Here is a 12,855-nt window from a genome sequence, read left to right as displayed (position 1 = left end):
ACTGAGATGTCAGCGCACAAACATAATAAATAATAATCATCATCTTACATAAAGAAAACAAATTAAATATACAAAAAAAAATACTACCCCCTCCTCTCCCCCCATCCCTCACATTCACATTCCTAATCATATCCATTCAACCACACACACACACACACACACACACACACACACACACACGCTTTGGGATCAACACTGTTCCAACAAGTAGATCACGTCATATCATATAATGGCGAAGTCTTTCATCATAGTTTTAGCTGAGTCCTCTCCAATGTAATTAAGCACGGGGTCCCAAATTTTGAAAAACATATTGATGTTTCCTTTTAAGATATAAGTTAATCTTTCCTTGGAAACAATTGCAGAATATTACTGAACCATCGGAAATAAGTGGTTCCATGTCAGCATTCTAGAATAGTCATGTGGAGACAAGGCCGTCCATGAGGGGGGATAAAGGGGAGAGCTTTCAGGGGCCCGGCCGAACTGGGGGCCAACTAGGTCAGCAAAATCATGGTCCATTCTACAGTTTAGATGCAATAACCATATTTTATACTAAACCTGAAAAAAAACAATTCTTAACAAAGCAACAAATATCTTTTAGTGGATAGTCTTCTTAAAAAAACTGCATCATTTTTTCTTAAAAACAGGATTAAAATGGATTAAAAATAGCTAAAATGGGTTAAAACAGTGGAAAAGGTTGTGAAATGGGATTTTAAAAGTAGAAGAAAAGGTTTAGGCTGCAACAAAATACATAAGAGAGGCAGCAATAAATGACAAAAACAGGTATAAAAAGTGGTAAAAGGGCATTAAAGTGGCAGAAATAGGTGGGAATTTTGGTGAAACAGGATTAAACAGTGAGAAAAAGTGGTTTAAACTGCCAAAGTGGGTTAACTGAGGCAGAGAACTTTGCAGAAGTGGGTAAAACTTGCAAAAATGGGCATGACAAATAGTCAAATGTAATTAAAATGGGCAACAAGGGGTTAAAATTGGTTAACATCTGGCGACCCCAAATGGGGTCCCGACCCCAACATTGAGAACCACTGCTCTATCTGACATAACTGAACAAAGTTTATACCTTTGCTGTTGTTAGATTGATGGATAAATACGATTCATGGCGCATAACTTAGAACAAACTCTCATTGTGGAGTACCTCAAGGGTCCATCCTAGGCCCTGCTCTGTTCTAGAAATACTACCTTCAGTTCAAACTATCCAGAAACAACCTCTGATTTCACTGTTAGGCTGATCACACTCAGCTTTATCTCCCAGTCAAACCAGAGAGTCCATCTGATCTCATATTTCTTAGAATGAAATTTTGTTCTGAAAGAGCCCAGTCAGATTTTATTCCAAATGAAGTGTTTATATGAAGCGTTTTTATTCAGATCAGGAATTATTCTGACTACCAGTGGTCCATGTAAACATAACCAATGCTCGTGGGTAACTTAGATATTTCAGATTTCCTCCAGTCAGGTAACCTTGTAGAGCAGATGGATTCGCCCGTTTCCGTGTTTCTCTCTGGTGAATCCATCTTCAAAGCTCCCGTCTGAACCGTTTGGGTTAGAAAGTGACAGGACCAATCAGCGACGAGGGGCGGTACTTTCCAGCACAGTGGAGTCATGATGTGAGGGAAGCAGCCAGCTGAGAGGAAAATCAGAGGAGGGTGGAACTTTCGTCCAAGTGGGGAAGGCCTACCGAACCTGGGGGCGGGGCTAACTCCCCACATGACATCATGAGGGGAAATCTGAGAACGGCTTGTTTCAGCACACATTTTCTGAAAGGTGGAGGGGTTCTGGTTCTCGGGGGGTTGTGGACAGGCCAGTCTATTTAGCATAAAACGTGACCTTTAACCCCCCCATTATTTAAGTTGATAGAATGGAACTGGTAAAAAATCTTTCTGATGTCAATTACAGTTTTCAAGATGATAAACTGGTATCATCCAAAATCTTCATTATGAGGTCAGACCAGGAAACAGGAATTAGAACAGGCCAATCAAATTGGAACGTCTGCATCTCTGGCTAAACTACAACCAGAGCACAAAACTGTTTAAGAGAAAACATCTTCTATAAATTTAGCCTCTTAATCTTGCTCTCAAAGAAATCAAAATAAATGCATTTAACTTGTGTACTAATGTACACATTTTTCTCCTGCAGGAGCATTACCCAGACCCCCTAGGAAGTCTGAAGTGTAACTCCTCTGCCTCAGCGAGAGCCAGGAAGGCCCCTTAATACCAAAGAACCCAGGAACATTTAGTGAAGGTCGGATTGAACAGAAATGGACACTGCCCATCAGATTGTTCTGTGACACTTCTTGTTTAAAGACCCTGGAAAGTGAAAATGAATCTGTGTTTAGGTTTGTTGTATGACAGCTCACTGTGTTATGAACCCCTAAATCACATTTCAGCCAAATAAAACATCTCTAAGTTTATAAAATTAAACGTCAAAATCATGAAAAATGAGGCAGTTAAATCTGCTCCAGGATGGTGTGGGCGTGTCTGTTGAGTGAGCTGAAGCCACGCCCACTCAGGAGAAATACGATCCTCTCAGATTTAAAAAAATGTTAAAATCTGAATGTTGACCAATCAGAGCAGCTGCCTGGCTCTGGTCCAGAGAAGACACAAAGTCTGTTTCCTGTCTCCAGTCTCTGCTCTGATGCTTCAGTGATCCATAGACCACTGAGGCTGATAGGTTTGGTAAATTTACCTCACAGTGAAGAAAAAAACAGCATTTAACTGACTGTTAACTTTAATAAAGGCAGAGACATCAGCTAACAACAGACTGGACTGAGATGAACTGCTCTGTGGTTTTAGATTGGAGTGTTAGAGGGGCGGGGCCGTTCTCTACTGTGGGCTGGTGACATCACCAGTCCACATATTAGCCCCGCCCACATTAAACCCAGCCAGGAAAGAGGTGAAAAACTTTCTAACAGTCTAAATCCAGAATCCAGTCACATGTAGATCTCAGAGTTTTCACATGTTTACAGAAACCAGATTCACACATTTCTAGAGGGTTAGGACTAAAACTGTTGATTTCACTTTACAGGGGCTTTAACCTCTTTTACACTGCTGTTGGGCTTTATCCTTCTGCTTTAGCTCACTTTTCTTTACCCCCATGCCCTGGAAGGAGTCATAGTCATGATGTGGTGAGTCAGTATCAGGGAGAATTTAGAGGGCTGTACTTTTTTCCTTTAGTTGGCCCCACTAATGTGATTATTATACCACAAATAAAAATGATAAAAATGATGGTTCCATGCTGGATCTCCTGCAGAGTCTGGATCTAAGTGTTTTGTCTAATTCAATCTAAATTCTTCAGTCAGTACAGCAGTCACTACTGCTTGTGTTATAATTGCTTTATTCAGTGTAGTAGCATTGACATGCCAGTGAAGGCTCATGGGTAATTTATACTTGTATGGCTTCAGGGCTTCAGAGCGTCAGGCCTATGTTCAGTAAGAGCATGCAGGTACATGCATACAGGTAAGTTTGTTTATAATTAACATTAAATAAGATTCTTCCTGCTATACGATGATTTTATCTTTGACAAAACAAAAAAACAAAGCTTGAAAGTAAAAACAGTTAGCAGTGACATACAAAACAAACACAGTAGTTCAAGAATTTATGAAGAAAACACTCTGTACCCTTCAGAGCCTCCACAGCTGTCCAAACCTGCTGCACTAGAGGATATTTATGCTTACAGGACTGAGACTTATAGTCCAGATACCCTGCTGTGCTTGCTGTGGAGCCTCTCTGAAAATGTTCAGACCTGTTGTTTTGGAGATAGCGGCAAAGAGTCCACAGTATAAAGCACATTCATATGCACATTATAATTTCCCCATTGAAAGACTTCCCTTGGTGTTTCTAATGGCAAACCCCAGTGAGCCGTATACATGAGAAAGTGGACTCCCAGTCAAAGGGAAGCACACGGCCCTATCATTTAAACTTTAAACTAGGGATGAACCATTCTGGAAAATAATAGAATTTAGATTTTTTTCCCCAATATTGCGATTTAATATGTGATTATTCCTTAACTTTCTTTTATTCTAAAGCAGGGCTGAACAGGTCTTTAAAAATGTCTAATTCTGATGATTTTGACTCGTATTGCAAATTGGATATGAATATTTGTATTGAAGGGTTTTTGTCATTCTTATATTTAATAAGAAAACAGTAAAAAACTGAAGTAGGTTTAATTTTTTTCTAGACTATTCTAAAATAAATGGCAACTAAATAATTGCATATGTCATGCATAACATCTCTGCTGCAAAAAAAAGGTATTAAAGAGGGGGTATTATACTTTTCTGGTTTTTAAAACATAAAGTCACAATGTTGGGTGTCCATACTTCATGTATGCAAATTTTCAAACCGCAAGATAAACACATGTGGCCGAAATCTTGGAATTAGAGTGTAAACTGATGAAAACGGTTCATTGGGAATCTCTCTGAGATCTTCCCGAGACGAGATTTCTATGGAGCGAACTGATGAGGTCATCACAATAGGATCTCCTGACTGGTTCGTCCGTGCGGTCAGCAAAGCGGAACAGACCGCCCCCACGAGGCCTTTTAGCCACAGTAGTTAAACACTTACCAAACAGATTCGTCCTGCTCCATCCTTCACTGCTGCTGCTTTTCTTCCCCCTCTCTCCAAACTATCAGGATCCGGGTCTAACACGTACAGACGTGTATTAGGGCTGGACAATTAATTGAATTTTGATCGTGATTTCAATTTTGGCTTCTCATGATCATAAAAACATTATCATCGAAGAAAAATGATTAATGTGTGCTTCAAAGAGTATTTTTGGGTTGTGTTTTTGGCTGTGTTATTAGTGTTTTTTGCATGTAGCAAATTTCGCAAGTTTACAGGAGTGCATGTAGATTGGATATTTATTTGTATTTATTGTTTTTTTATTGCTATTATTTAATATATTTTTGTTATTTTACTTGTTACTAATTTATTTTTGATTGTTCTTTTAAGTTGTGGTTCCATAAATACTCAAATTTTGAAATCAATGAATAATCGTGTTTATTAATCGTGATTTCAATATCAATAAAAAAAAATCGTGATTATTATTTTTGCCATAATCGTCCAGCCCTACCATATATCAGAATTCGCCATATTTTACTCAGTCGGACCGGTTCATTCAAAGTTCACAAGTACGTAAACACAGCCACATTAGAGGGGGCGGACACAAAACATTGAGTCCTGCCGCCAGCCAACCTCCGGAAAAATCGACCAATCGGAGGAAAGCAGGTCCATGGAGGGGGGTGTTAAAGAGACAGCAGCGAAAACGAAGCGTTTCAGACAGAGGTTAAATTAAGGGTTTTTCAGGACGCCAGTGTGAGAAACAGGAGGAGTTTTTTGAGCTGTAAACCATGTGAAGCTACTACCTGGGTATCAGGGAGATGGTGGAAAGCCTTGAAAAAAGGAATAATACCCCCACTTTAAGGTGCTATTTTGACACAAATTTCAGGTCAAAGAAATATTGCACCTTTTGTAATTTGAAAATTGCAGCAGTCCATATTGTGATTTAATCTAATTTCAGATTAATTGCCCAGCCCTACTTTAAATGGCCCACAAACATGCTCAGTGAACGATGAAAACCTCCAAAACCTGCATTCCAAACCCTGAGCCGTGTGCCAATCATTCCATTAGGGATTACACTGGCAGATGTCTTGGATGCTTCTTGCCTGAGTATGCAGATGTGTGTGTTCAGTGTGTGGGGGTGTGTGTAGGTGTGTGTGTGTGTGTGGGGTGTAGCTGGAGCAAGGATTGCATTCATCTTGCAGCGTCCTGACACATCCAGTCCCCACCTCTGTTTTTACAGATAAAATGTAAGAGCGGCCAATCAGGACCAATCAACATCATGAGATAAATCCACCGAAAAGAAGGAGGGAGGAGACAAGAGGATGATGGGTATAAGATGATGGCGCTAACTGACCAACACTGACCCTCTATCGATCTCCATGATTAACCAGCATCCTCTCCCTCATTAAGGACCCTGCCTTCAACGGACAGGAAATGCTGATACAGCATCGATGGATCGACCAGCCACTAATCAGCATCAGGAGATTTTCTGTCCATGGAGCGCAGCACTAACATGGACCTGTTCCTGGTAGTAAAGGTGCTGAAAGCCTGGTACAGTAGAGGAAGGCAGGCCTCTGGGGAGTAATGAGAGAAAATAAGCTCTGGTCTAGAAATCAGCTCTATGATGTAAGACAGAGAAACACAATAGCCAGGCCGTTAATGTGGACCTGCTTCGAAATGTTCACTTTCTGTTGAGATTTCTTTTCTACAGCCGTCAGACTGAGTTTGAAGATGGTTCCAGGCTGTCTATTTTTATATGTGGAGGAGAAAGAGCATGTTAAAGATGAAGTTAATCCTAAAAAAGAAAACTACTGTACTGGAACAGTCCAGAAAACTAGAGACACACAGATTATGAAGTCAGGCCCAGTATGATAAAATAACAGCAGAGCCAATTATCAGTACTGATGATTCTTCATCTCTTCTCTTGATCAAACACTCCTACTGTGCCAGCACTTTCTCTGGTGTTTGACCATTAAACAGATCAGTCTGACGTCTACAACAACATGGACAACAGCGAGCAAACCACCGTAACACCGCCGCGTGCACAGTAGTATTGTCATGATACCAAAATGATGACCTCGATACGATACCCGCCTAAAGTATCTCGATACCGAAACGATACCATGGCAAAACCTAAAACTTAGTAAAAGTAATGGAATAATAGATGACACTGTCATCTAGAGAGCCTGCCCTGTGCTCATGTGTAATTTTTAAGTATAATTTGACTAAATAGAAAACTAAAAAATGTGTAGAGTAGAGCACACAGAGGTGTACTGACGGGGAGTGACAGCTTCTTTAATGCACTGAAGTGAGCAGGTTCATAATCCTGCCAGATTAACAGTTAACATTAACATTTATTTATTTTCGTGCTCTGTGACCCCACTGTTTAGCCTATGCTGTTTATACACTGAATTGACACATTCTTAACATTATAAATTAGATTTTTTTTAAAAGTAAAGTATACTTGACTTCAGGTGGCTTATTTCATAGTTAACGTCACATTTACAGTGTTCAGTTCATAACCAGGTGTCACCTTATTAAACTACATCATGCAGCTCTGTAGCTGGGGGCTGCGTGGGCTCTACTCAGCTCATCTCCTAACCATATAGATTAAGCCGTCTCTCCAGAAGAACGCCATTATGCGATTGCACAATTCAACAAATTAAGCAATTTTCACTGATTAAGCAAAGGTCACATATTTTCGCCGCTTAATAAGCGAAACATGTGGCGGCTGACTGAAGACGTGAAAACGCCTGGGCTTAGAGAAGCAAACCGTGAAAGTACGTTTAAAAAACTAGTAAAAGCACATCGTATTGTTTTGGAAAAGCCGCCGCCACAAAATCAAAGATTTTTGTCCGCATCAATCACAAAACAAAAGTGTTTTTCTGGAGGGACTGATTAATTGCATCGTGCATCGCAACATTACCTGCTTTTCACACAATGATTTTATTCTGAATGTGTTTCCAGGCAGTTATACATGATCAGATGTTCTGGGGCAGCTACACCCTCTCTTAATAAATGCCATATATCATATTTAATAAGGTCTGTTTATGCACATTATTTAATTATCAAAACAGCAGGATGTGGGTCAGAAAGCTGATTCTCTACCCCCTCTCTGACTCTGCTATGTATGCAACCTTCATGAAACCTATGTGAGAACTGAAACCCCCTCCGTAAATGTACAGCAAACAGCCAGTAAAATAAAGAGTGATTAATATGTCTGTTTTACTGACATACATTTATTGTATGTCATTTAGTTGAGCAAATAGCTCTTTAACCTGTCCTGTACAGAATCTGTGGAATCTCTGAAATGTAAAAAAACAAAGATATTTTAACAATTTATAGCCTAACTGTGGTAAAACTTGTGAATAAATGATGCAAGAAAAAGTACTTTTTCTGATGAGGAGAAGCCGGCTCTAATGGTGATAAAATTAGCTGATATTTAGTGGAGCAGAGGCCAGCATTAAGCTGAGTAGCAGTCAGATCAGCTGTGCCCTTTATTATGCATGAGTGGTCTCCTTCCTAAGATCAGATGGACTAGTTATAAACAGACAATAACCAGTCTGTTTCAACAAAGACAAACATTTCAGTGAAGGCTCATTATTTCAGAAAACTTAAAGAACCACTGTACGAGTGAATCTTGTACGGTCAGAGCGTCTGGTCAGCGCTTAAAGTTTAGCACTAAAGATCAGCATAAACCCAGCAGAGCTCACCATCTGTGCTGTTTACCTGTCCAGCAGCAGCTCCTTTTACCAGATTACACCCACATGTGACCCTCAGCCTTTAGTGGGCCACATGTCTGGTACTGACCTTGTAGAGGGCCACTATGATTACTCTGAAACAGAGCGACCGTTTAATAAAGCTGACTGTCTGCAGCTCTGCTAACACTCCATGACTGATGTGATGAGTGAAGGGAAGCAGGTTAGTATGATAGCATCAGCAGAATCTGAAGGAACTCACAGCACGCTCTGAGAGGCCCCGTGCTGCAGCAGAAGCTTGACGACGGCCGGGTGGCCGTTCCTCACAGCGTCATGGAGAGGGGAGTCGTTTTCGTAGCCAGGTGTATTCAGGAGGGCGCCACTCAAGAGCAGCACTTCCACAACTGCTAGGTGGCCCAGGTTACATGCTTCATGCTGCAACAGAAGACAGCCATGTCCACAAGTCATTCCTCTTTGCTCTCATCTAAATCTTTTAATGATATGCAGTTGTTATCCCTGCCATTCTTAAAGAGCTTCCATTCACAGTCATAACAGCAGCCTTCTCTTCCAGTAGACAGTATTCTAGTTGTTGTGGGTGAGCTCAAACGTTTGTCATCACTTCTATGGGTCATTTTTCCACTGGTCTGCCTTTCTCTTGGGTGTTTTTAAAATATAAATTTTTACAAAAACCTTACAACAGTAAAAGTGGATATTACAGCTTAATCGCTAGCTTTCATTTCTCTAAGATTCAACCCTCAGATCTTCTGCTGAGATATTTCCCTGACCTGCCTTTCAACTTTTCTAAAACTAACATGAATGAGAGACATCGCCTCATAAGAGGGACTTTTTTAAAGGGTATGTTTGGGATTTGAACCTGAAAGTAATTTGACAAAGTGAAAGGCGGTGTGAGAGATTTTCCCCGAGGAACGGCAACTCCAAAAGACTGCAGCCTTTTTAAAAACAGTTTTGATCTTTATATAGAGAACAACATTCAGAGATTCATGGAAAGCTGCAGTACAGTGCTGTAGTTATTGAAGACGCCTGTTGTGTTTGCCCTAAATATTAAATATAACACACTGATGTCCTTGTCAATATTCCTCAGTGATTCTTTTCCATTGTTAGTTGGAAAGACAAAATGACTCTATATTTAAAATAGAGGATGTTTAAGCTGAGCAGAGCTTTAGTTAAACAGTTCAAAGGGTCTGTTATGTCTATTTTATATTCCTGAGATAAGCTCCATCCCCAGTTTAATACTCCCACCACTGTGGGAGTATTAGACTGTCTTTGGCAGACTCCAGTCTGACTTGAAGATGTCTGTTTGCAGAAATGGACTTTTTCTTGATCCCTCAGTCCAGTCCTGTGCAGGGCTCTAGTGATGGTCTTCTCAGTCTACAGGCCCAGACTTTTCTAAGTCCTTCTCTACAGTCTTGGCAGTTGTCCTGGTCTCTTTAGACACATCTCTCACTAGTTTTCCTTGCAGACTCTTTGAAATCTGTTCTGTGTGGCTCTCACTGAGTTTACTGACGATACTTCTCCCTCCACTTCCGGGCTCTGGGGAACGCTGTGATAACTTTGTAAATCCTTCTTCTGCTTTCTGAGCATCAGTAATTCTTTTTTTCAGTCTAAACTGATTTTCCATGACGCGTTCTCTGTGACAGCTCGGACCCGTACTGATGTTTTTATACTGTGTAAATGTAGAGATAACCCTCGGTTTTAACTTGATTATACAGGCTGTGGGTATTACAGAGTTAAAATACAACTTTACATAGCAGTGGCTTGTGCTTGGCTAGACCAGGAGGTCAGTCCTGAGGGGGGCTGATAAGCTTGGCTCTCATAGTTTTGGTTTTGGTAAAATAATTTTGCTTCTGTGTGCAAAGTTAAATAATGTAAACATCCAAAATAAAACCAGGATGTTTGGAAAAACTGTAAAATTCTTATTTATCAGCATTTGGAAAAAAACTTTTTAAAAAATTTAATGGGGTGGAGGGGGGGTTAATACATTTGTAGTGTAGAAAAGTATTTCTCAAAAAAATCAACCTTTCCTGATCTGAAACCCTGCAGATTTAGAGCAGGTTTGTTGGACAAAAATATAAAATGTTGGGATTCTTCCAGTCCCTTTAATGCATCTTCAAGTGCCTTTTGCTGATTTGCTCATAGGGATAATTAATCAATGGGGATGTTGTTAAAAATGATTTTTAATGCTTCTCAATATCATGTGTTTAGACAAAACACCATCTGCATTATTATCATGACTGATGGTATCAAACAATACTGAAACTTACAATAATATTTTAAGTTTTGATTTAACATTTTGAAGATTTTTAGAGAATTTCCTGCTTTTATTTTAAAGGACTGGGGAGAAATAGCCGGCTCACCAGCGCCCCCTTCAGTCACAATTTTAGACAAGTGCTGCTATAAGAGAAAGAGAGAGAGCATCATTTAGATACACATGCATTAAAATGATAGTAATAATGTTGCCAACATATTTGTTCTAGTGCTGTCAAACAATTAACATTTTTAACCACTATTTTTTCAGATGTTTGGTGGGGGAAGCAACTAAAAGGACTAATTCTACTACCTCATGTGCTCGGTTGAGCCTCGTTCAGTTTAAAGTTCTCCACAGGATCCATTATTCCAAAGCCAAGCTAGCAGAAATATACCCGAGCCTAAACAAGCAACTGTGATTGACGTAATCGCGCCCCAGCCAATCTTAGCCACATGTTTTACTTTTGCCACAAACTGCAGAATTTTTGGGGTTTCATTTTTAACAATTTAACTGATGTGTTGGAAACGACGCTCCATCCGGGCCCCTTTAACTGCCATCTCTGGGTAAATTTTGCAAACATGCGTGCAGAACATGCTGATGTGATTGCATTCTTTACTCTCTTAGCGCGTCAGAGAATTCTTTTATCTTGGAAGTCATCCTGTCCTCCATCACCTTCTCTTTGGTTAAGTGACTTAATGTTTTTTTCTTAAACTAGAAAAAATCAAGTTCTCTCTTGGAGGCTCACCTGAAAAATTCTCTATTAGGTGGTTCCCTTCGATCTCTTTTTGCAGCAACCTTCAGAGGCTTCCAGATGATAACTCATAATCCAACTCTCTAATCACTAAAATTTCTGGAGTAATTGATAGGCCAGATCATTTTAACGTTTATCTATCTTTTATAAATGTGCATACTCTCTTTATGAATATGCAATGTATATATCATGGTATTTGCTTAGCAGAGCATTATTTATCTCTGTGAGGTTTTTGAGCCTTTTTTTTTTAAATAATTCTTCAGATCTAGGACATGAACCTGTTCTCTTGGTGTGTATCTATGAAACAATTGAAAAAGGACCCATGTTGTACTGTATTACATAGCTTATACATCGTTTGTCTGCCTGAAATGTTCTTTTTTTAATTGATAAGCCTTTTTTTCTCCTTTCCTTTTCTTTCTCTTCCTTTAAAAAAAAAAATTACATTTGTACATAGTTTATACAAGTGCATTTATATATCTATTGGTATACATGGATATATGTATGCATGCACATGTATATAGACATTTGTTTATAGGTATATTTTTGTTTATATATGTGAACCTTTATTAGTATTCCTTTTTTAAAGTTTTGTAATTTGTTGTTTGTTCAATTTGCTTTTATTGCAGATCCAAGGACTGCTGGGGTGGGATGGGGGGCGTGTTAAAATCCAATAAAATTGTCTGTGCAAAAAAAAAAAAAAATTAATCAGATTAATCACAGGGTAGTTGTTGATTAATTTAGATTAATCACGATTAAATATTAATCATTTTTAATCTATATTAATTGCGTTTCATCTTGCATAAGCAAACAGGCTCAAGAAAGAAAGGAATATGTATGCCAGGGATATTCAATTACAAATTTACTGGGCCAAATTTTTTAAATCAAGAAATGTAGCCAGACATGTTTGGCTCCCAGTAAGCAGCTGGTAATGTCAGATTTCCAAACAATACGGATCAATTTGATTAAAAGTAGTCACTTTTATTCATAGTCTCACTTTTAAATTTGGCGTTCCCTGAGGGTGGTTTGTCGCAAGCTTGGCGACGCGTTAGCCAAAGTGCTAGCAGAATCCCCGACCACGTTAATGTGGTATTTTAAGCTGGAAGTGCTTCGGTGAAAAGAAAACTCCTTCCTGCAGAATCTGACTCGACTGTTCTGTCTTGGGTTTTTTTTGTACTCAGATTTCCCATCGAGAGGGCCAACGTGCTGTTTAGCGTCTTCCACATCGAGTTGGTTGGTCACTACTGGATCAGCGGCCCATTTGCACGGCGGCATGCTGGACGGTAACCCTACTGGGACAAACTGCCCGAAATGCGTTGCAAGAGACATTTCAGGGATTTTGAGTCAATCTGCGCTGTAGATGGGTTAATTGTGTTAGGATTTTTCATCAGATTAATCATGATGATGGATTAATCCGCATTAACGTGTTAATTTTGACAGCCCTAATTTGTTCTAGACTTTACAGAAGGTCATGTGCTTAAAACTTCAGAACATCAACATATGAATGTTTAAAACTCTATTTAAATGTGAAATACTTTTCTTTCAGAGACATTGCAGGGTGGTGAATGACTCAGACTT

At 39.5% G+C, this 12,855-nt stretch overlaps 1 protein-coding gene across 2 annotated transcripts in view; it reads right to left on the bottom strand.

Moving 5' to 3' along the window:
• Positions 1–12,855, bottom strand: part of bard1 (BRCA1 associated RING domain 1) — a 53,976-nt gene that overhangs the window by 25,177 nt on the left and 15,944 nt on the right. For both annotated transcript variants that reach the window (XM_041807798.1, XM_041807799.1), the window contains exon 6: positions 8,526–8,698. In XM_041807798.1, coding sequence (XP_041663732.1) covers positions 8,526–8,698 — 173 coding nt within the window. The remainder of the gene's footprint in view (positions 1–8,525; positions 8,699–12,855) is intronic.

The sequence above is a fragment of the Cheilinus undulatus genome, linkage group 15, assembly GCF_018320785.1.
Source record: "Cheilinus undulatus linkage group 15, ASM1832078v1, whole genome shotgun sequence".
NCBI classification, from domain to species: Eukaryota; Metazoa; Chordata; class Actinopteri; order Labriformes; family Labridae; genus Cheilinus; species Cheilinus undulatus.
The sequence above is the reverse complement of the archived record's forward strand: the minus strand, read 5'-3'. Positions and strand labels throughout refer to the sequence as shown.